Source organism: Sceloporus occidentalis, unplaced genomic scaffold, assembly GCF_023333645.1.
Source record: "Sceloporus occidentalis isolate IW3139 unplaced genomic scaffold, rSceOcc1.0.p SCAF_79, whole genome shotgun sequence".
Taxonomy (NCBI): domain Eukaryota; kingdom Metazoa; phylum Chordata; class Lepidosauria; order Squamata; family Phrynosomatidae; genus Sceloporus; species Sceloporus occidentalis.
Window position 1 is genome coordinate 3,817,825 of NW_028317059.1, and position 25,086 is coordinate 3,842,910.

Sequence of the window (25,086 nt, forward strand, 5' to 3'; positions counted from 1 at the left end):
TTGGTGCAGATACCACAGCACACAGTCAGAGGTCTAGTGGAGTCCTTGACGGGTCAGGGCTGTTTTGGCAGCAAAAGGCGGACCTACACAATATCAGGCAGGTGGTCCTAACGTTATAGCTGATCGGTGTGTATTATTGTTATATATTTAAAGGCACTCTCGTCATGACCTGCACTTTAATCCGTATGATAGCGGAGAGGTACCTTTACCTCCCATGGCCTCCCATGTTTGGTGTCTGATGTAAAGGCTCTCTGGAAACATTGTGGGGAGTCTAACAAGATGGCTGAGCGTAATTTTCTTTAGTTGACCAAGATGCCAGGCGGTATGGCACACAGCAGCATCTTTCATATTTCAGACACACATGGATTCAAAGGTATTGTGTACAGAAGAGCTCTAAAAGGCCTTCTTTATATAAACAAGAGACTTCTGTGGCCTTGATGGGTTATGTTGCTCTTGGAGTTTTAGGCAAGTAAAAGGTTACAAATTAGTTCGTACAATAAATCTCTCTTTATATGTATTAGTGGCCGCCAGTCAGCTCCAAAAGCCACACTCCATACAATCAGTCTATATGTACTGCTTCCAGCCAGCAGGGGGAGCACTCGCGTGCTATGTGAGTAGAGACACTTCCGCTTCCGGATCGTGAAGCCTCCAGCTGACAGTTCCGGTGTGTGACAGCACTGATGCCCCTGATTCCGCTGGTCACTTCCTAGACACTCCTCACCATCTCCCATCTCCGGACTCCCTGCAGCCGCCCAGTCTCCTCACCCCAGGTGCCCCTGCCTAGCCTCCGCGATGCTGTCCCTCCTGTCCCGACTCCTGGACTGGTTCCGCTCTCTCTTCTGGAAGGAGGAGATGGAGCTCACCCTGGTCGGGCTGCAGCACTCGGGCAAGACCACGTTTGTCAATGTCATAGCGGTGAGAGAGGGTCTGGCTACCGGGGTCGGGTGGGAGGACTGGAAGCTGAAATATCATAGCTGGGAGCCTCAGGGAATGGGAACGTGTCTTTACAGCTGCCTTGTACCATAACTCCCATCATGCTGGGGCGGGCCACCTCTGGCTGTGTATGATGGGAGTTAGTGAGTCCCACCCTTTAAACTGGAGATGGTCATCGCTCAATGCACATGAAGATAATGTAAAGCTGCTTCCAGTAACATTGCCGCCCCTGCGATGGATTGTATGCTCCCGTAGTATTGTGTAGCTTTTACATATATACTGTTTATATGTGTAAATGTAGTAATGGTGCTAGACATGATCATTAAATATAAGAGAGAGAGGATGATGTGCCCCTATTAACCCCTCGCTGGCTTAATTCATTTGCGATCACTCACTATAGTTCAGGGCACAACATATATATATATATATTTAATGTTGCTCTTATGTATAGGATTTCCGACGTGGTGTTAAAATGTTTAGCAGAAGTATTTAAAAGCTGTGACTTTTTTTTTTTTTTTTATATTAACACCCTAATATCTTAATCACCTTGATACATACTAACGACTCTGATAAATCCCAGCGCCGGATGAACAGGTTTTAAACAATTCAAACGTGTTGTGTCTTCTCCTGGCCTACATTTAGGTGAAGATCTTTTCACGGTTCTATATGTTACCTGCTGTCTCCCTTAGTTCATCTTTCATTTTGTGTATACAGAGTATCTATATGAAACATGTCTGCAATGTGTAAGCACATACTCAAGGGGCCACATGACAGTAATAGAGAGATAGGTATGTGTGTATATGTGTGTACGTATGTTTAAAACGTTATACCTTTGCCTTATTCTTTCAGAAGTTCAATTGCGTCATATAACACATGAGTACTATTATGAATGCTGTCAGAGTTAATTGGTCATTTTAATTCAGGAATACCATCAAAGAAAATAAGCAAGCGTGCAAAAGACACCACAGTTTGTGCTTCTGTATAGTTATATGGTTGGCTGAAAATTTCTTTGCATCTTTTTCATCTTCTAAACCAAGCTGTCCCCTCGTGCAGGTAGCAGGTTCAGTTTGGCGGAGATTTCTATATCAGCGGCGATTCTTGGACTTGTACCCTCAGTGAGGTTTATTCGGAAAAGACAGAGTTGATTTTGTAACTCTCAATTCACTAGTCGTCATGAAGGGCCAACGCTAGCAGTTCTCTCCAGTAAGAAGGGCTGAACTGGCCATGTGAAGTGTATAATTCAGCGGGTGAGGAGACTTCTTGAAGACATCTTGTTGATTTAATTATGCATTATACAGGGCCAGCCTAGCTCTTGCAGAAGCTGAATCTTGCTAGCCTTTTTAATGTATGGTAAAGTCAAGGAGCTCTCCTGCAAACTCTTCAGGCAGCTCTCCTCTTAGTGAATAGACCCTGATATGTGTTGCCAGGAATGTCCGCATCAATCCTTGCTGGCCATACAATGTATGTTGGGTTTCTCCGATTAACCTGGCGTATCAGTAAATAACACTCCGAGTATCACCTTAAGACGGTGTGACTCTGCCCTTCTCATTTATGCACCAGATTATTGGCAATAAAAGAGTCTCTGACATCTAAAGGGCGCCACCACGCCCAATCATTCCTGAAAATGACATCCAATCTAGTTGCGTTGTCTGCCTGTACTTTGGTGGCCTCTAAATGTTTGCCTCCGAGCCAGAAAGTGAAGAATAACTGGAGCTGACATGGAAGAAACACATCGTTCAGTGATCTCTTCAAACTTAACTATAGGGAGCTCTTCCCCGACCTCAGCAAAGGTTCCTGCCTTATTCTGCTCGTTAAACGTTTCCAGACCATGCAGGAGAACATTACAATGACCTCAGCCTCTGAAGGAATTAGTTATTTAGTCTGAATGACCTCATGATGAGTAATGCGCTTCTTCACTTAAAAACAACATCAAAGCTCATATTTAATCACATTTGTTGTAAGCATCACGATTCATTTCTTGAGTAGGTGACTGTCGTAAACAGGGCTATGATGTAATGTGTGATTATGCTGATTCTTACGTCTCATGGTTTGTCTTTTCTCCCCAGTCAGGTCAATTCAGCGAGGATATGATTCCCACCGTAGGATTCAACATGCGCAAAGTCACCAAAGGCAACGTTACAATAAAGGTCAGCCGTATTTCTATTAACTCTGTACTGCATACAGTGGAAATGGCATTAATTGGTTCCAGCGTATTCACACTTTGTGCCTTTCTTCTGTAAATATATTATTTTAACATGACCCATTTGCAGCATCTTTATATCACAAAGCAATCCTTTACTCCTTCAAAAGTACTTGTCTTAATCTGTCCACTGTGCACAATAACAGGGGTAACAGGCATCTAGCTGCTGTGGAACTACAGCTCCCACAATCCTTTGCCAGTCAGACTTTTTTTTATTATTATTATTATTCTTATACGAATGGATGTCATGAAGCACCACCTGTTGACTACCACTGCTGTAGCACTCGGATTTAATGGCTGTAAGATGCTCTGCATGGCTTCCAGCTCTGGGTGTGTGCAGCTGCCTGGTCAGCTCTACTCGGTTCTTTGCCTATACATGCACAGCGCAATTTAACACATTGTAGGTCTTTACTCCAGGTTTCTATGATCTTATACTGCTTTATACTAATATTTATTTATACTGCTGTTCTTGTACATGGCTAAACACATCCGTTTATTTAATATAACCGGCGCTTTCTTTTTTTTTTCCAGATATGGGATATTGGCGGCCAGCCGCGTTTCCGCAGCATGTGGGAGCGTTATTGTCGTGGGGTGAATGCAATAGTGTAAGTTATCATTTGTTCTGTGCATCAGGGCAAGTCAAGGGAAAATCTAAGTCAGGGGTGTACAACCTGCTGCCCTCCAACTGCTGCAGGACTATATCTCCCATACTCCTCAGCCAGCCCCTTAGCTGAAAGAGCATTATGGGAGATGTAGTCCTGCAGCAGCTGGAGGGCTGCAGGTTGGACACCCCTGATCTAAGTGTATGATGGCTGTATTGGGCATCAAACATATTTTTAGAGCTAAAATAGACTTGCGAGCAGGGGAGGATATTTTATTCTAAGTTAAATATGGGGAGAAAAAACTGCATCTACGATACATTAAGAATGCATGTTATATTCTAGTGCTTAACCCCTAAAACCCTTTTAATCAAGTGTGTTCTATGCGTGTTATATTTTCCAGTTTTGCCGACCCAATGCTCATAGAAATTCAGTTTTACTTTTATTATTAAATTTGAAATCTGCTCGTAGAGTTTTTTTTAACGTCCGTCCAATATTTGCAGTCGTTCTACTTTTTGCTTTTCTGGCGTTGGCCCGTGTATCAGACTCTTTTGCAAACTCATTGTGTCTCTTGAACTCTTAATGTAAACATGTCAAGCACCTTCTTTTCATTCCTTTAAAGCTCTTAAAAGTTATGTCCTCGGTTAAAAAATTCCATTGGAGACTGTGTCTTCCTTATATGCCATGAAAAGCATAAAGCTGCATTTATTTTTTTTCTCCACGCGATGAAAACCTTTAATACGGAACCCAAATATCACAAAAAACAAAAATCACTAAAAAACTCCTTGGTATTGAGGCTCGTACATTCCAATTTTTTTTTCCCTTTAGATCTAACAAAAGAAAGTACGTTCAAATTAGAGTCAATTTCACCATCGCCAATTTTGAGATGTATTTTTTAAGCTTTGGCTTGCTTGTTCTATAGGTAGATTCATCTAGGATGCTCTGAGATGACATTACTGATGCCTGAAAGTAGCTGATGTGGTTTTCATTCATTCATTCTTTTATCACAGAGTAAACCCTGTTACCTCATTCATTGATGGTTCACATTAGCGTGCTGTGTTCGCTTTTTGGTTCGGATTCACTTAGACCGACATTGGTTTCCCTTGGCAGGTACATGATTGACGCTGCAGACAGAGAGAAGATTGAAGCTTCTCGGAATGAACTGCATAATCTCCTGGACAAACCCCAGTTACAGGGTATTCCGGTGAGTTATTACCCCTTCCAGATCCACACTGTTTTGTAAATAAAAAGAAATGGGCTACAAGGACAACAGACAAAGTGCCCCCGTCATCCAGAGACGATAAATGAAATTTAAATGGCAGAGAACTGTGCTAGTAAAATTGATATCAAATATAATAAATCAAAGCAGACATTTGTAGAAGGGACTATAATAGCTACATCCTATATTATGTTTATAAGATGTATATAAACGTTAGGTAGAAACACTGCTAACCTATCCAATAAGGCATGGTTGTGTCTGAAATAAATATTTGTGTTTATTTTCAGGTCTTGGTGCTTGGGAATAAGAGAGATCTTGCCAGCGCTCTGGATGAGAAGCAGCTGATTGAAAAAATGTATTTGATGGTTGGGGGGGGGGTGAATGGGGGAATTATAAATATAGTGGTAGCTTCGTAATGTCCCAGATCCCACTGTTAATGATTCTGTAATGGTACAATGCATGTTGCTATCTCTTTGTGTGCCAGGTTTTCATACGGTGTGCCACTCTGCTACATAAGGTTCATTTGCCCATTAATATGTATAATCTCAATTTTTCTGTATTTTTCCTGGATCTGTTCCAGATGTGGGTTACTTAAGATCATAACAAATATTAATATGTGCCTTTTCACCCTGCCTAGGAACCTTTCATCGATACAGGACAGGGAAATCTGCTGCTATTCCATTTCGTGTAAAGAAAAGGATAACATAGGTGAGAGGCAGAGAAGTTTATGTGCAAGTGCTGTGCCGGTGACTTTATGTGCAGTCACATTTTAATATTTTTTCCTTTCAGATATCACTCTGCAGTGGCTCATCCAGCATTCCAAGTCACGTCGCAGCTAAAATCGACTTTGTGTCTTTGCTGCTCTGCGTTCTTGGACAAGCGCAATTGCTCTGCACCCAGAGACTCGCCCTACCCCTAAAACGTGCATCCCTGAAAGCTCTCCTTAATGCCCATCGAGGATGTGCTTGGTTCCAGACTTTAAGGTTTATCGTCTGTGGCTCTTCCACCTAGCTGTCTGTGGCCGTCTAATAAGAGACCATTTTCCCTTCTGCCTCTTGATCTAAAGGAAAAGACCTGTTCCCTTTCTGCTGTCCGTCATAGGAAGGGACTGACCCTTAATTGTCCACTTATAAGGTAACCCCCAAATGTTTTTATTCGTCCATGGGAAGAACCAATACTATGCCTTTTATTCCAACAAGTGGCATCATCCTTCTTGCTGTTCACATCAGGGCATGTCTGTCCACTTCCTACCCTCTTCATATTGAAATAACCATTTCCGTCAAGCTTCATTCACGTTGATCGTTTTTGTGCTTTTTGAGGATAACGTAGAATGAAGTATGGTCTTGATTCATATGTAATTCAGGTAGGCTGTAGACCTCGAGGACAATGAGAAAATAATTTACATGAATAACTAGTGTATATTTAGAAATATGACAGGAAGAACAGCGGATGAGGGGTGTTGGAACAAGAGGTCATAACCTAAGATCAGCTTCACTGAGCAGATAGTGAATATATACACAACAGCCTTATAGCAGTGCTGGTTGTTAGTGCTAGAGAATTTAAGCAAATAAATTGAAGCCCCGTTAAGATTTTTAGGTCTCATGGCAGACAGACAATATATAATATGATTGACAGACTAGTTTATGCAGTCGGATGCTTTGTACCCATCATTTTATTCTTCACTTTGGAATTAGCCTATGCTACGACTCCTTTACATCCAAAGATCCTGTGTCCCTTGTTTCTTGGGATTCTGGATATACTAGCAGGATCATGATTTGGACAGTCCCAGCATCATGACAGACGCAGTCCTTTTACTCTAAATGTATACATCCCTTGGGGTGGAAGACAATCGGTATAGAAGAATGAACATTAGTGTTGTTTTGGTGGCTTCCAAAGTCGTCTTCTCATAAGACAACCGCATGAGTGTGGTATACAGGTTAGACTTTTACTACTGAAACCTTAACTACTAACTCTGTGTAATGCTCTTCTAAAAGTATGTGGAAATATTAGGGTCGCTGATTATTGCTTTCTGCGATCATGTTGTCGTTGAGTAAGTGAGAGGTGGATCTGTCCGAGCTGGCTTAATGTGAAGGGGCACACACTGAATGTAGCCAGCTGTTTGCGTGATAGGTGTATATATATATATATATATATATATATATATATATATATATATATATATATATATATATATATATATACCTGAGTGTCGGAGTATATTTTGAAACCTAGCTTTGTAATTCTGCCACTGCAGAGGTCAGGCACCGGTGTTACTGCTCAGGGTGGCCTTTCCTCCACTGAGATGCCTTCAATTTTTTTAAATTCATATATATATATATATATATATATATATATATATATATATATATATATATATATATATATACATACGGTACACTGTCGGATGTAGCTACTGTCGGTACTGTGTGCAGAGCAGTGTGTGGCACATATGACAATATACAACCCTTTTAGCACGCAGAGCTATTAACGCTAGATGAATGCGAGTGTACTGTAGGATTTCTTCTGCCCGGTATGTTTAGCTTTACACGAAGTCGTAGCACCTACACGGAGCTGTCTTCCTTTCTTGCCCCTAGAACAAGCACCGTACAAAAGCCTTTTGAGCACCTCTTCCCTCCAGCATAGTCATAGTTTTTGTGATCACACAGAGCCTCTGTATAGCTAACCATTCACTGCTGCTATTTACAAGTAGTTTTTTTTACCCCTCTACGTTCGCTTGTGCCTAAATTGTACAGAATCTGAACTAAATTGTCAGAATTTGTTCCTCTCTCCCCAAAACCAGTTTATTTTTTCCTCCACTAAGCAGAATCAACTCATCAACCGGTCACAAGCCTTCTTCAAAAAATAATGACGCTATGACAGAATGCATTGGCTACTGTAGTGCCTGTCACGTGAAAAGCTTTAATTTCAGGAGAAAGACTTGGGACTTGAGTAAAAGTAATGAACGGTACGACCCGGATCTATTTTCAGTTCCCCAAAAATGTTTGTTGCTTTTATGTCTTCAATACACGCACTTACTGCTATGTACCGATCTGTATATATGTAGATATACATACATATATTATATAATATATATATATATATATCACATATCATTTTTTTTTCGATGGTGACATACTGGATTCTCACATGAACTTAATAACGGTGCAAAAATATATTCCTAAAGACCCCGGAGCATGCAGCAGCCATGAAAGAATAGATTTATGTTTTCTACTATGGCTTACAGGATAAAAATGATCAGGAATGAATAATCTCTATACGTAAGGCTTGGAGGGAAGAAGTGAGAGATGAAATGTGATAGAAACAGTTAAATACATAAAGGGATTTGACGAGGTACAGGAGAGACATTTATTTCAGAGGAGAAATGTTAGAACAAGTGGCCGTAATCTAAAACTGGAGGGTCGGAGACTTAGATGGAACGTGAGGAAGTTTTATTATACCGATTATTAAATGTGTATGGGATGGGCATAGAGCTATCCTGAATCTAAGATCACACCAAGGGCTGATTAAGGTCTGAGCCTGAAAGTGGCCATCAACTTCTGTGATGCCCGTAGTTACGCTCATGTGATTGTTCAGTATCAAACCTCTTGACACTTAGTGACGATTCTTAGTTATGTCGGTCATATGCACATAATTGTGCTTTTAATCAACAGCCAGCTCTTCAATCAGTCACCAAACAAAATCCCCATGATCCTGAGCCTATAAATATACTTAGTGTATGCTGAGGATCATGAGAGTTGTAGTGTTCAAACATGAGAGCCACCTGTTTTTGACCCATGTAACATCTGCTTTAATCCCCCCCATACCTCTCATGGTGCCTTACGTTCTTAGCACCAGTTGTGTGTTGCATTCTATACATGTTGGGTAATGCTTAATGCATTGACTAGTCTCCTTAGCGGTATAAGGGAGATTGTGTGTGTGTTGAAGACTTCATAGTCCCGCGTCCCCCCGCTATCCTGACGCTTCAGTAAGTGCATGTAAATGTCCATGTTTTTTGTAAATATACTTGAATTTCTTTTGGTCTGGTCTCTGACCCCCCCCCCTTAGAGTGCGCTGAAGCTGAGGGTTTTATAGGCTATTTTAATTGTACAGAATTTGTTTCTAAATCAAAGCTTAATGTATTTTATTTATGGCAAAGATGATGTTGAATTCATTTCCAGCCAGAACTCTGCACCGTGGTGAGTTGTAGATGAAACAATTAAAATAAACCGGTTCAAAGAATATGCCTGTGTCAGTGTGTTTGTTAAAGGCTGCCTAATATGGAGGGATGCATGGGAAACCAGTTAGTTACCAACTGTCCTGATTCTGGTGGGATAGTACCAACAGCTAGAACTGTGTGCAACTGACCTAGAATTTTGGTGGCTTGCCATTTTGACAAGGTGCAGTTGGATCATAATTGTGTCGCCTTAACAACTCTCTCTTCTGACAGGTTTGGCATACAGGTATGATCACAGTTATGATTTTGTGTATGTATGGTTGTGCCAACATCATATGGACCCCTTTAAGGCAAAGGACCTGAGGGCCAATCACACAGAACCTGCACTAGCCAACTCAATAATGACCTGTCCCAGTGCACACTTCCCCCCGATTACCCATGCCCCCCCCCCCGGGGGACCAGGGGCCACCAGGCTTAAAGGGAAGAGATTTAGAGTATCTGACGCAGAACCAGATGTTTAAAGGTTAATTACCTAAATGTGCCTTCCATAAACATGGTAAAAATAATATATGGCAGATTCTATCTATGGGCAGAAACATCGATTTTTTTTCTCTAAAGAAAGGCGGCCAGACCGTGATGGGAGTTGTAGTCCTAAAGCAGCTGGTACACATCTGACACTGGCTTAGCACTCAGGACCCGGAAGCGTCTCTATGGACACTTTCAGCTGTTCTGTGGGCGTGCGGGACGTGCTGGGTAGCTATTGGTTGAGCTCAGTCCGTTGGTCCAGCCTCCATCCAATCAGTTGGCACTGCGTTGATGGGTGGTGTCAGCGCTGAGTAAGCACCTATGGAAGCTGGTGGGCGCGGCCATACCAGGAAGTGTTTACCCCGGGATGCGGTGGTGCTCGGTGCTGCTTGGGCTGCTTTTGCTCCGTCTCGGGCTGCATGCTCTGCGGGGCCTGATCCCACCCGGTACGGTGCGGGCAGCAGCACAGGGGGTCTCCGCCGTGTGTAAAGCTACGTACGGGCGCTTCTTTGTGGGCCCCGGAGATGACTATGGACGCCGGTACAGCTCCTTCCCCACCGGACTCCGCATGGAGATGCGGGAGATGGCCCGGAACATGTTCTCGTTCGGTTACGATAACTACATGAAATACGCTTTCCCCGAGGACGAGCTCAACCCCATCTGGTGCCGAGGACGCGGCCCGGACACCGGAAACCCGTTAGTACCTTGTTTGGGATAACCTACTTTTATGCTGCATATCGTCCTCTCTAGCTGCTGTTAACTACAATTCCCATCACGCATCCTCATCATGGTCTTGAGGATGATGGTAATTTTAGTAAACTGGCGCTGTATGTGGGACTGGGTGACCAAGTGACCCGGACAGGAGGGGAGCTCGTTCCAAAGGAGGAGAAATGCCAGAACAAGAGGTCATAATGCAAAACTAGAGGGTCAGAGGCTTAGATGTAATGCAAGGAAGTTTTACGTTACTGAGAGGGTGGTAGATAAGTGGAACAGCCTCCCAGCAGAAGTAGTAGAGGCCAGTACAGGGAATTTAAAAATGCATGGGATAGGCATATGGCTCCTGAATCTAAAACAAGATCAAGGACTGATTAAGTTTTTAGTCTTGACAATCAGGAAAATGGACTGATTGGGTCTTATCTGACATCAAATTGTGTGTTAGGGCGCACTCTCCTAAGTAAGGTACTGATCAGCATTGTATCTGTGTGTGTGTATATGTTTATAATCTAAAAATGTATTCAGAGGGCTGGAACGTGGAGCAGACAGCATACTTGACTCTTTAAAACAATGTATTTTCCCTTTAAAATGTCTTGAAGTCTCCAGTAACTCGTAGACGGCGACAGAGACTCTTATTGGTATCGAGACCTTAAAATAACAGATTCCGACATTGTCAAAAAAAATTAAATAAAACCCCTTTGCATGTGATTTATGTGTAAAAGATAAAGACTGTAGTGTTTGTGTCCGTTGTGTGCGGCTTGTAGCCAATCATCCAGCTTCACCTTGAAAGTTAGTTACGTAAAACAATAACAGACGGCCGTCTTCTTGGATACTTTTACACAAACACCTGTTAGGCGGCTGCTCGCCTTGTTTTGTCAACACAGGAGTGTAACAATGTTGCCGGAATGCTGTATCTTTAATAGATACCATCCGCCTTGTCTTAGATTCAGTATAACCATATGCCTGTCCCATACATGTATAAATACCTACCACTTCTGCCGGGAGGCTGTTCCACTTACCCACTACACCTCGGTAAAGTATAAGTTCCCTAATCAAATCTAAGTATCTGTCTCGTTTTAGACGAAACTGCTAAAACTCTTCCGTCCTTAAGAGAATAACGTACCTTCAAACGCAGGATTAGAGTAATTGGCTTGTGAATCAATCCTGGTTTATTTGTCCCGGCTGGGTGTGATTTATCACGCACTGTTTGGCTCTGTTTGTCTGTAATGTGTGTTTTGTGCCTATTGTCTGCGTTGTGTGCTTTGGATGCGCATAGTGTGTCTATAGACTGTCCGTCGCATACAATGGCAACTAACCTTCTAACCTATTGCACCCTATTATATATTGGAATATAAAGAGTTAAATTTGTAAGCCACGGCCAAAGGTAAGAAGTTTCTATCACATGTACGAGTTAATTAGTAGGGTAGTTTAGTAGTTGTCTCCTGGATTGCCATATAAAGAGTTAAAAAAATAAATAAATAATTTTTTTTTTTTTATAATATATATATATCTCATATACAGATCATAAAAAATTTATAAATAGGAATATATTTTTTTAAAAAAATGGTAAAGTGAGATCCCAACATAGAAAAAGGAAAAAAAAAGTATAAATTTTTCGTGATTTCCATATGCGTGATGTTTATGTTCTAAATATCAGTCTGTATGCGCATCTTCTTCTTTACTAAAAATACTTTATTTTTAGGAACTGAAAATCTATTTGTTTACTGAGATTTCATTTAAGGCAAATTCATTAGTAGGATTAGTCCGTAAAAACAAAATCATTCAAATAATGCTGATATTATGTAATTTGCTGAAATTCATTAGTTACAATAATCATAAAAAACATCATTGTAAAAAATATGAATTCATGATAATCAGCCAATGAATCAAAGCAGTCTGTGACCTGGAAAATGTTATATTTTGCTGAAAAAAATGAATTCTAAGAGTCCAAAAAAACCCCAAAACATCTTTGTTTTGGTAATAATTGTGAAAAGCATTAATCCATTGTTTGTAGAAATAACACCGGCTGCGCGTGCGACTGGAGCGTCCTTCCTCGGCCGTTCTGTTCATATTGGAATTATATAAGTTGAGAGCGGATCGTACCGGCATCCCCGCAGATAAGACCCGTTCGGCCCGTCAAGTCGTTGGTCTCGTCCCAGATGCCTAGCTCATGCGTGCTTAAGTTAGCTTACTTTATTAGCCTCTACCACTTCCGCTTAAAGGCCATTCCACCTATCTACCACCCTCTCAGTAACGTAAGAAAGCTAAATAAAGGGATTGTCTTGTATGCGAATTGTTATTGTCTCCACTTAATAACGCCTTATAAAGCAATTCTTTGGTAATGTTGGGGGGGGGGGGTAATTTTGTTCAGCCCTGTGACCCTTGCTAGGTACATATATGAAGTGATACTGGTGCAAAGTTTGGAACATGGAGTGATGAGTGTAACGTGCGATATGTTGCCAGTTGCTAGGGCGATATGACTGTTTTTCCAACATAGCCCCAGAAATACTCTTTCTTTATAACCCCCGATGCGTTATATATTCTCATGATTGGTTTAAACCACGGACACGTGCGTGGCTTCCTGAGCAATAAACCTCTCCCCGGAGTAAGAGATTCTATATGACCCTCCGTAAGAAACCCCTATATGTTAAGGGAACGGCCCCTGGAAAAAATAAATATTATTAATTATTGATTAATAATAGATATGTCTTGGTACATAAAGACAATCAAATAGCTTATATGGAAGTCCGTGTTCTTCAGCCGGTTAAGTTGTGGTCGTTCTCCTCGTGATCCCGGGATGAATTTGAAACGGTCTTTTGGTTCCGTGATATCAGTGGCTGCAGCCGAGCAAATACAGGGGGTCTTAGACTGGAGGGGGGCTGCCTCTGTCAGCAGTTGCATCCAATGTTCCACCTTTCTCCCGTCATTATAAAGGAGGAGAGCCTGATGTGTTTACTGTAATCGATCCGGCTTGGGCCAGGCTCTGTATGCGGGGTATGTTAACACCTCTCGACTGTGTTGTTTCAGTTCAAATCTTAACATCAATGATGTCCTTGGAAACTATTCTCTAACCCTGATTGATGCTCTGGATACGTTAGCGGTGAGTTACCTGCCATATACCTATAACATTAACCCTATAGAGGCTTGAGCCCATGAATCGCTACTCCCAGGCCCCTAACACGGTTTGCAATAAGGCACTACGGTCCTTGATGACCTCTGTGAACCATTCCGAGCACTCGGAGGACCAGCTAGTGAGTGGAAGGAACTCGTTTTCCGTAGGATCTGAGACAGACGCACAGATTCATTGTGACTTCCATATCGGATCGGGACCCTCGCCCTGTATGTGTTCTCAATCTGTAGGCTCTGTGAAGAACCCATCTCTATACCCGTGACACCAGAACACGTTAAAATACGGATTGTTAGCACATTCCTAATGCTAGATGTTCATATATGTTGAGTTTTTACTGAGAATTCCTATATGAACACATAAGCCGGTCCCAATACCAGGTTACCTTCCAGGGTCCTCTTCAAGCCAAAAGGGGGCTTCTTATTGCACGTTATCTTTAATGATGATGTCACACTCTAAACAGTTTGACTTGAACATAGTGTTTTGTAAACAAACAAACAAGCAAGCGTAACCCTTGGTGAGGCCAAGAGGAGAGCGATGTCTTGCTTTGTATACAGCGGTGCATATGGATCAGGCCGCTGTGATAGTCCTCGGTGTTGAGCTCAGACTGGTTCACGCCGCGGTTTCTATCCTTTGCCGTCGGTATCACAGCTGTAGCCACTTCCTGAGGTTGGTTTCAACCATAACTTCCGCCCGCGTGGAGATTCAACATCTGTCTCCCCGTCAGATAGATCTGCAACTCTTCCCTACTGAAGACAAGACCCGTTTAATAATAAATACAGCGATACGGACTAGTGAGATCAGGAAAGCCAAAGCCGTTTTTCCTCCTCTCCTTATCTGTTCCTTAATCTCGTTTGCTTGTTACACTCAAATCAGCCCCTTCACTCCTATTAGCTTGGAGGGCAGCATTCCTCATTAACTATACGGTTGATAAGGAGACGTATGAGATCTGCTTCAGGTTATTCTGTTAGTAGATCGGTAGGTATGTAGCAGGAATTTAAATTAAGGTATTAACCCCTTAAGGACAATTGGCGGTCCCTTAACCCATTGAAAACAATGCATTTTGAGCCCATACATGTACGGGCTTTGTCAATAAGGGCTTAAAGTGGGACGCGCAGGGTGCAGATTCATTATGTTATTGGTAAGATCTATTTTGTGTATGTGAATAATTCTTTCTCTGCAGGTCATGGGGAACGCCACGGAGTTCCAGAAAGCCGTACGCTTGGTGATAGACACAGTCTCCTTTGACAAAGATTCCACGGTTCAGGTGTTTGAAGCAACCATCAGGTATGAAGCCCAGTAGGGGACTGACGCCTTCACAGCTCGTAGCCATTAGTGTAGTTATAGTGTGTGCCGTGGAATCGGTGTAATTATGCTTGAGCTATTTGTTCCAAAAAGTAGCGACTGCTTCACCTAACGGAAGCTGAGGTCTGTGGGTAAAGGTGGCAAAACATGCCTAGTAATAGATTTCCTGTATTCAATCTTAACTTTACTCTTTACCCGTCCTTAACTAAGGCGGCTCGCCAAAGGAGATCAGTAATGTAACAAAAGTGAAATATACTCGGAAAATAACTTAATGGGGAGGAACAATCATGAGAACAGGGAGTTTCCATGACATATGCATATGGTGGGTTTATAATACATGCGTGTTTGTTTCATGCCATTCTTCCTGTCATATTATCAGGATCCTCGGTAGTCTGCTGTCTGCCCACATCATCCTAACCGACTCCAGTCAGCCCTTCGGCAACATGACAATAAGTGATTATAACGATGAACTTTTGCACATGGCGCATGACCTCGCTGTTAGGCTTCTTCCTGCCTTTGAGAATACCGGGACAGGCATGCCCCATCCAAGGGTAAGCCACTCATGGTAGCAGAATCCACTGCATGTCTTCACGATACGACGTTTAGTCTCTGGTGTCATGGTCGTCTTGTTTGGCCTGATTTATGGACATTGCAGGTCGGCATTGTCTTCTGTCTCCTTACCTTCTCTATGATTCCAGGTCAACTTGCAGAAAGGAGTCCCACCAGATAGCCTCAACGAGACCTGCACTGCCGGTGCTGGTTCACTGCTGGTAGAATTCGGCATTCTAAGCAGGCTTTTGGGGGATTCTACGTTTGAATGGGTTGCCCGCCGCGCAGTCCGAGCCCTGTGGAGTTTAAGGAGCAACGATACGGGGCTGCTGGGTAAGACCTCTTCCCACATAGGTGGTCTTGTCTTCTGTTTTGCTAGTTCTTCTGTACGCAGTTTCTTACTTTTTCTCTCTGGTTATAGGTAACGTCGTAAACATACAGACTGGGCATTGGGTTGGGAAGCAGAGTGGATTAGGAGCTGGGCTGGACTCCTTCTTTGAATACCTTCTCAAGTCCTACATTTTGTTTGGGGAGGAAGAAGACCTAGGCATGTTTAACGAAGCCTACAAAAGTATCCAGAGCCACCTCAGACGAGGGTATGTAGAAAGGGATTGGAGAAGGAGTACTGGCTTGGACGTGCCGTTTCACCTATGCTTAATTTAGCAGTACATTCATGCCCTCATAGGAACTTTAATGCATATGATTGCTGAGTGTAACCCGCATAATTGTTCAGGATATGCCTGTCATGTGATGTATAGGCAAAGGTCGGGGCGCATAGATATGTGGGAAAAAAATAAAACAAATATAGTGTAATAAGTAAATACGAAAAAATAAAAATAGAGATGTTAGTTGCACTCACAAGTGTATAAGAAATTGAAAGCTCGTCAAAAATCCATACTCTCTTTCGTCTTAGGAGCTTCTGTGTAGAAGATAAGAAACGAAATAGTGCAATAAAAAAAGATATTGTTTAATGAATATAGATTAAAAACTTACAAACAAGTAGGCATAACAACTGGGTTATGCGTAAGAGCAGTGTCCTTTAAAAAGATAAGTGGATGATCATCAAGTCCATGTAAAGTCCAGGTTTTCAATAATTGTAAAGTTTTCCAAAATATCTCAACGCGTTTCGCCAATATTGGCTTCCTCAGGAGAAAATTTAAGAAATCGATCTGTCGATCTAACAGCAACAATCTATAAGATTAAACATTCAGAGGAATAAATACAATGTCAGATCTTCTAATATTTGTTTGCTTAACATGCTGATTATGTATGTTCTCCTCAGACGAGAATCGTGTAATGAGGGCGAGGGGGATCCACCTCTCTATGTCAATGTGAACATGTTAAACGGGCAACTGATGAATACGTGGATTGACTCTCTGCAAGCTTTCTTTCCTGGGCTTCAGGTACATCGCTTGAGTTTTCTCACTTTAATTTGAGTGGCAGGAAGCCACGTTTAGTTTGATTACAAATCATCTGATTTCCAACGTGAAAGAAAAGTTGCCATTTTCATGATCTCTCTCTCTCTCTCTCTCTCTCTCTCTCTCATGCAGGTATTAAAAGGGGACATAGAGGATGCTATTTGCCTTCATGCTTTTTACTATGCAATCTGGAAAAGATATGGAGCGCTTCCTGAGAGATACAACTGGCAGCTACAAGCTCCTGATGTCTCGTTTTATCCCCTCAGACCAGAGTTGGTGGAGTCCACGTACCTCTTGTACCAGGTTAGATTTGTCTATCCTTTTCTGTAATGTGACGGTGTCCCTCTGCGTCTGGTTTTACATCTCCCCGTCATGGTTTGTTCAGTATTGAACAATCTCGGATCCCCACCGGTTTGCCTGGCCATCGCTACCCTCACTTTCTTTCCCTCTTTGGTTCCCTGCCTCTCGTTGCCCCAGTGCTCTTCTTCTAAACAATCTTCTGATATTCTGTAGGCCACCAAGAACCCATTCTACCTCCATGTTGGGATGGACATCCTCCTGAGCCTGGAGAAACATGCAAAAGCAAAGTAAGTAGTGGGTGAAAGAAAGGTTTCCCTGTAATGTTCCTGCTCTACCTCTGTTGGTTTTTAACATTGTCCTCTCACCTCAGGTGTGGATATGCTACTTTACACCATGTAGTTGAGAAGTCCCATGAAGATAGGATGGAGAGCTTCTTCTTGAGCGAGACATGTAAATATCTGTATTTGGTAAGTTATGACAAGATTGAGGTTTGTCACTATATCTAAGATGATTCTTCTGCATACACTTTTGTCTTTAACTGTCGGCTCTTCCCTAACGATTGTCTTTAACTTAAGGAAATTTCTTTCTTCTTACCCCTGTTACATTCTGTGCAATTTGCCTCTCCATGAAGCTGTTTGATGAGGATAACCCCGTGCACAGAACTGGAAACAAGTATCTCTTCACAACCGAGGGCCATTTGGTTCCTCTGGACCCTCGTTTCAGAAAGACACCCTGGCATGACTTCTTTTATGAAGAAGGGAAAGGAGAGAAAAGTTTGGAAAAACTATCTCAGACCAAGCTTCGCACGGCAAACTCCAGCACCAATGTGAGTGCGGACTGGGTTCCAAGGGGGTGGAATGGGGGAAATTGTCTAGACAAAAGTGGTCGATTTACTCTAATACTTTGTACCTCACTCCCTTGTTATGTGTTTAGTGTCACAGAGTCCCTGAAGAGCGAAGGTTTTCTCTCCCCTTGAAGAGCGTCTACATGCGTCAGATAGATAAGATGGTGGGACTCCTATGACCTCAGCGAGCTGGGAGCCGTCCCAGCATGCGTACCCCAGAATCCAATAGAACTCTGGCCCTTCCCGCGTTACGAAACCGCACCTTCGTCGTCTGAGGCCATATACAACCTGCCTGGATGGGAGAATTCTCCTCTGTTTACTGAGGAACAGCTGCTCCCTCTCTTGCACACGATGGCATCAGATCTTGGAACTTGCTGTGTAAATAAATGAAACCCTCAGGGACTGTGCAAATGTACACACACCACGTGTCTTCCAAGGGCTGCTGCGCCTTCCTTTAAGGTTTGCTTTCTTCAGGTCCAGTGCAGAAGTAGAAAGGAATATGCCTGATGCTTCTGTGCTCATTAATCCTCGCAACATATTACTCAAGAGTGGATTTTAAAATCCCCATCACTGCCGTATCATGTGTTTTCCTTTATTGCTGCAGACCGATCCTGGTTTTGTTCTCTCCTTGGGATTTAGTCTCATCCAGAGAACAAAATTAACGTGCCAAAACCTTTAAATGTGCATAAGCCATGTTTTTCCCCCTATATTATCAAAACCTACTATTGCTTACAGGTGCATAGGCCATACAACCAATTCTGATACAAAAATACGATCTTTAAGTCTCTATAGTCTCCCCTCCTACACGTGGGGTCAGTGCCTTAATAAATACCTTTTAATTTTAATACATTTTTTCTATGCAGTTTAGGCTGGTGACAATGTGTCTAAATTTCAGAGTTGTGGAATTTTTTTTTTTTTTTATTTTTATTTTTTTATAAAGACAAAATCTGTAATCGCATCTTTTTACGTTTTAAAGAACAAAAAAAAATCCTGACAATGTGTCTAAATTTCAGATTTTTTTTAAAAAAAAATCATGTTTTAAAGAACAAAAAAAATCAAAATGTGCCCCTTTTTTATGTTGTATTCTGTGTTTCCGGGACAGCGATGGGTTTTTAAGGTTTGAAAGTTATACTTGGAGGTCTCTCCGCAGCACCTGCTCGACTTCACAGACTGTGTGCCTTCCCACACTGACCTAATTGTCTAATCATTACAAAAAAAGTATTCAGGGATTTTTTTTTTATATATAAATATGCTGAAGAACTAATTTTTATTTTTTTCATTACAAAGTCCAAGTCTTATATTAAAAATAAACAGGCAAAAAAAAAATGTTGACTTTTTTTGTTTTTCTTTTTACAATGTCTTATAATAGCTATATGTAAGAGCCATGGTAAAGCTTTACAGTCTGTACACAACTGCTTAATGGTTTGGGGTCACTTAGCTGTTTTCATGGAAAACAAGGACATTTCGTGTTGTAACAAAGGGTTTTCATTTTCAGTTAACGTTTTAAATTTGAATTAGCAAACAACGTGCCATTGGAACACAGGAGTGATGGGAGTGATAAAGGGCCATTGGAACACAGGAGTGATGGGAGTGATAAAGGACCTCTGTACGCCTATAAAGATATTCTATTAAAAAATCAAATGTTTCTGGCTAATAGTCATTTACATCATTATCTTTGCTGGATTTCTGATCCTTTTCATGTTATTTTAATGGGCACAATTTGCTTTTCTTTCAAAAACTAGAAGTTTGTAAGTGACCCCAAACCTTTGAATGGTAGTGTATATCCATCCACTGCTGGAGTGATGATGATGAGTGGTACAGGTAGAGTAGATGTTCATAGTCTAGCCCAGTGCGTCCCAATCCCAATCTGGGCACACCAGTCCACCATGTTTTTTTGTATCGCCCTATTAAAATAGGGCAGCATTTCCTAAACGTCCAGATTCTGTGAGTGCGCCTAGAGGAACGGGCAGCATATTTATTAAATGACTACAATACTGTGGCTTTAATAGTAGATGCGGCCAGAATCGTTCATGAGCCCGTCCATGAAAACCTCATTCTGCTGCAATCGATTGTAAAGCAGCCTATATAGCAAATATCGATTATATTGAGTGGTACTATTTTTATTCATGTGTTTGCGATAGGCATAGCCTATATACCTCCGAATCTCGGTATTCTCCTTTTGTGGGCTCTGAAGGAATCGAGTATCTCCTGGGAGTTATTCTGTTCTATTGGCAGCGGCCGTAACTCACTTTGGTTAGTGGTGCTTTAAATTTTCATGTTGTTTAAGGAAGTGAGATACTAAAGAAATAATTAATCCTATAAATTAGCAAGTGAACAAAAAGAAAGAGAAAAGATCAATGACCTCATTACAGTAACTATCCCTATCTGGGGAGAATCGAGAGAAAACATTTGCACAAGCAGAATTACATCTATCTATCTATAGTGTATTTATTATATACCGATAGATATAACACGCATACACATAAGTGTCACAATCACATTACATAGGCTTATTTTAGGGCAAAACACTAACTTCGGAAAGCGAATCACTGTAAATGTGGTGTGGCTTACATTGCCCCCCAAAATTAGCCATTATTAATACATATTCAATAGCCGGTTTAACATGGCATTGAGTTGGGCTAATGGCCAGCCCTATCCACTGACTATTATGTTAATGAAAATGTCAGATAATTTATACGACAAAACCACAAAACTAAAAAGTATGTTCGGCAGAAATGTGCAAAGCGCAGTGAAAATATGCTTTTTCTGAAAGAGATATCTGTGGAAGAACAGAACTGTATTAGTAAGGAACATAAAAGCGTCAGGTTCTACTGTGTTTATGCGCGGAATTCAGACCCGGGGACTCGTTTAACGAAAAGCATTTTTTTTTGGAAACCAAAAGCCGGTATTTTCATATATTAAGTCATGAACTTTTATGCGGATCAGACATGGCATTAACTGCAGCTATGTGATGAAATAGTTCCCTGGATCAGCAGAGTCAGGGTAAATTTAACCCTAAATAACTGATTTGGCTGAAGGATGATCTAACGATTATAAGGCAAAAAATGGCAGTATGTCCTGATTTGTTAGTGAATTCCACACCCTCACCAACCTTCCTGTGAAGAAATATATTTGACGTTGGTAGGGATTCTTCACCTTACTTGGCTGCTTTGTGTCTTTCATCGACGTTGATATTTTGATATAAAATAAATATCTTCTTTTAATACGGTATTAATACCATAGGCTAAACTGTCGTAACCTGCTGTGTTACACATCATTGCTTGGGTTAAAAACATCTCATGTTTCCCACAGCTTGCATTTTCCATTGAAAAAAAAAACTAGTAATGAGTACTAAAAATGAAAAGAAGCCAAATAGAAGTATTCAAATCCCCCATCAGTATGTATTCCATGGGAGCAGTGATCTTAATCTGTGTCAAAGGGCCCTCTTAACTTACTGCCCTCATGACTGGCATGATTATTCCTCCCCATTATGTTATATCTCTCCTATATTAAGCTAAGCTGATTGTTGTTCAGTGGTTCATAAAGCCCTTCGTGCAGGCTGACCACCAGGCTCCGCTCCAGCTGATGTCAGATGCCCCATGTATGAAGTTAAAGGTTCTGCTGGTAATAAGTAGTGACGTTATTGCTGGTCCTCCAATATTGTATTTTTTTGGCATTCACCATGTATAAGAAGAAATTGGGGGCCATGACTATGGACTTATCTTTTTGTAACTTGCATCCTATTGAGGCAGAATGCTGAGATATGGCATCATATCCTGATGCACAACTTTGATGCACCACGAAGAGGCAACATGGGAGCTGTGATTGAGGTCTGTGTTGCAAAAACTTGGACCTTAATCAATTTTACAGCTCGTTTGGCTGGTCAGGGGAGACATGCTGATCTCTCTAACCCGCCCATGATCCCTAGTTGATCACGTTCTACACATACATATGTTTGTATCTTCATTGGTGGTAGTATGGCTATGGACATCGCTGGAAATGGCTCGGTGGTTTTTGTGTGCCAGGATCGCCCGGTTCACAATACTAACAAAATCAAGCCGTATAACCTGAAGATTTTGCCTTGAGTTGACATTAGAGGGCAGTAGAGTATTGGCTGATGGAAGCCAGCATGACATAGAAGGAATCATTCACCACCAAAGGTGTTTCCACACTTCCCAACATTCCAGACCTATAAAGCTGGACAGTTGTGAGGCATGAAATAAGGAAAAACACAGAAGATGCTCGTAACTTAATAATGAAAATATAAAATAAAAAAAGGAAAAAAAACGTACAAACATCAATAAGCAGGAGGTCCCACAGAAAGGATCAAGACAAAGAATAGTTCAGGGTATCCAAGCACAGGAAGATCATCGTCAAAGGTCTTATTATGCCTTGTGTTATTCTCCTGAAGGATACAGTCTGTCCTGCTGGATACGAAATAAGTTAGGCAGGGTGTATGTAACAAAACTGAAATTGTAATTGACGTAACTACTTAAGAAAGAGGGCATCATAATTGCCATCAGTATTCAACTCAACAGGAGTGCATTACGGAGGTTCAAAACAGCGACCTTTTAAACTGACTGCATAATACATAGAAATAATCTGTGAGATAATAAGAATTCACTCCACATTAACCATGAATTGAGAGGCCAGCCCAGCCCTTCTTGCAGAATAGGACATCCACATAAGAGCCACCCTATGGATCCAGCTATGGTGGAAATTATTTCCTGAAGCTCACCCTACACATAAAAGTAGTGCTTAGATTTAGCATTGTGCATAAAACATAAGGAAAGGTCACAAAGACAAGTAAAATGTAGGAGAAAACGGAGAAGAATAGTCAAGTGTTGAGTTAAAAAAGAAAACGGAGAAGGATGTAAGGAGTCGATGCAGGAGATTAAGAACGCAAGAGGTAGGAAGGGAGGGATTTGAAGCCATGATGATCTAAAAGAGGCAGGTGCGAGCTACGATCTAACAACGTCAACGAGCCTCTCCTGCGATATAATGAGACTTCATCATCTGTACAGTATTCGAGGTGACATCAAGTCAATACTGTTTGTAAAGGCAGGCCAACGAGTCTCCCTTTCCCATATTGGTATATGTTTTTAATAACAACACAGAGACAGCAGAGACTTCTCTTCCCACTAAACAGACGGCTCCTTTAATTGAGCACGGGTCATTAGTGCTGATATTAGAGCGTTTGTTAGGAAGCTTTCATGGGATCAGAATCTGTAGATGAAAACCTCAAAATGAGTCGCAGAGCCTGGGGACCCAGCTGAATAATTAAACACATGCATTAAAAGTTCTAAGAATATATAAAGCTTGTTAATGTTACACGTTTAAAGCCAACACTGTAGCGTTAAATCTGTGGGTTATCTGGATTTGTGAGTCTCATTAGAAAGATTTTCTTTTCGGTTTCACAGTTGCTGCTTACACAGCCTGTAAAAGAACTATAATCATGTGCCTTAATCGTGAGAAAGGGGGACACAATGATTCATACAGAGTGGGAGGCACATGCTGAAATAAGATCATGTCTGGCTAATAGGTCACTACCATCTCACCTGCCCCTATGAGGTGGGATGGACAGGCTCCATAGATGAATTAATGGCGGTGTAACAAAGAAATTGATGAGGCTAAATCTCTATCACTGGAATGGCATGAAAGATTCTTCATGAACAATGCCTCTAATATGAATAATGCAGATAACTGGGAATGTTATTAAAAGAGCTCCGGAGTGTCCTGGCAAAACCGGTAGGAGACTTAGATAACCGGTCACTATTGACAAGAGCAGTTCCAGAAGACTAGAAATTGACAATTGTGGTATCACTCCACAAGACGGATAGCAGGGAAGATTCAGCCAACTACAGTCCAGTAAGTCTTACATCAGTAGTTGGGAAATTAGTGGTGTAAATGGTTTGAATGATCAGAGGAAGGACTGAGGTACCTCAGGGACCAGTATTGGGATCCGCACATCTTAATATCATTGAAGTCAAATGGCAAATGCCTTAATTGAATTTAGGACATGTGCAAATAGGCCAGAAACGATTTGGACAAATTGTTTGGTTTCTTTTTGACCCATTCGTTTTCAGGCAACGTTTTTTCCCTTGCTCATTCGGTTTGCCTGAAAATTTGGAGGCATTTTTAATTAATTAACGAAATTTGTTGGTGCCCACATTCACTCTCATTCACTATCTGACACTTTCGTTCTCGTTTACTCTCGTGCTCTCTAAAGGTTTCCCTACCTTCTCTGCTTTATCTTCTTCCATATATTCTTCTGCATCATCTTCTTCATCTTCTACCTTCTCTTCTCTCTTCAATCCTTAACCTTCTTTCTCCATCTGCATCTTAGCCATAACCTGGCAACTTCCCCCAAAATGGTGGCGCTACGATTCTCCAATCGGGGGAGAGGACGTCACTGTAAGCACCTCCATATTGTTCTCAGGTGAACTGCTGGGATGCAGAAGTGGTCGGCAGAAGCGGTCAGCAGAGAAGGTAGGGAAACATTTAGAGAGTGTGTGAGAGTATGAGTGAATGTGGATCCATGAATGTCAAATTAAAATTCTGAGCTTTTTGCCCGACTCGTGGGGGTCTGGACTCTTTTTTGGGGCTTCGTATGAATTACAGAATTTAAAACATTCGGTAAACTTGCAATTTATACAAATCTGAATGCAAAAGTTTAGTAAAAATCCCAAAGATAGATAATGTTAGAGCAAGAGGCCATAAATAAATATAGATACATATAACAGCCTCCCAGTGGAAGTGGTAGATGCGAATATAGTGAGGGAATTTAAACATGCATGGGATTGGCATAAAACTATCTTGAAGGCAAGACTAAAGACTGATTAAGGACTGAGTCCTTGCATCAGGAAAATGGATAGACTAAATGGGCCGATTAGTTCTTATCTGCCATCAAATTCTATGATTGTATATAGACATTTTTACATCACATGGGTTTTTATAATGACTTCAATGCTCTATAATCCTAAAAGGGTTCTGACCTGGAGACAACTGGAAGGTGACATGCACCGATCAGCCACAACAGTATGAGCACTGACAGGTGAAGTGAATAACACGGATAATCTTGTTATCGTGGCACCTGTCAGTGGGGGGATATATTAGGCAGCAAGTGAACATTTCGTCCTCAAAGTTGATGTGTTAGAAGTAGGAAAAATGGGCAAGTGT

The 25,086-nt window shown here is 41.5% G+C and overlaps 2 protein-coding genes across 2 annotated transcripts; both read left to right on the forward strand.

The window, feature by feature from the left end:
• Positions 1-792: 792 nt before the first annotated feature.
• Positions 793-5,790, forward strand: LOC149285461 (ADP-ribosylation factor-like protein 8B). Its single transcript, XM_089495392.1, has 7 exons — positions 793-915; positions 3,000-3,080; positions 3,665-3,738; positions 4,843-4,936; positions 5,239-5,306; positions 5,589-5,659; positions 5,741-5,790. Exons 1-7 carry the CDS (start codon positions 793-795, stop codon positions 5,788-5,790), a joined length of 561 nt encoding a protein of 186 aa, XP_089351518.1.
• Positions 5,791-10,017: 4,227 nt separating this feature from the next.
• Positions 10,018-18,086, forward strand: LOC149285462 (ER degradation-enhancing alpha-mannosidase-like protein 1). Its single transcript, XM_089495428.1, has 12 exons — positions 10,018-10,346; positions 13,392-13,464; positions 14,675-14,778; positions 15,176-15,347; positions 15,495-15,678; positions 15,767-15,941; positions 16,628-16,748; positions 16,896-17,066; positions 17,277-17,350; positions 17,434-17,530; positions 17,695-17,889; positions 17,997-18,086. Exons 1-12 carry the CDS (start codon positions 10,018-10,020, stop codon positions 18,084-18,086), a joined length of 1,785 nt encoding a protein of 594 aa, XP_089351554.1.
• The last annotated feature ends 7,000 nt before the right edge of the window (positions 18,087-25,086 follow it).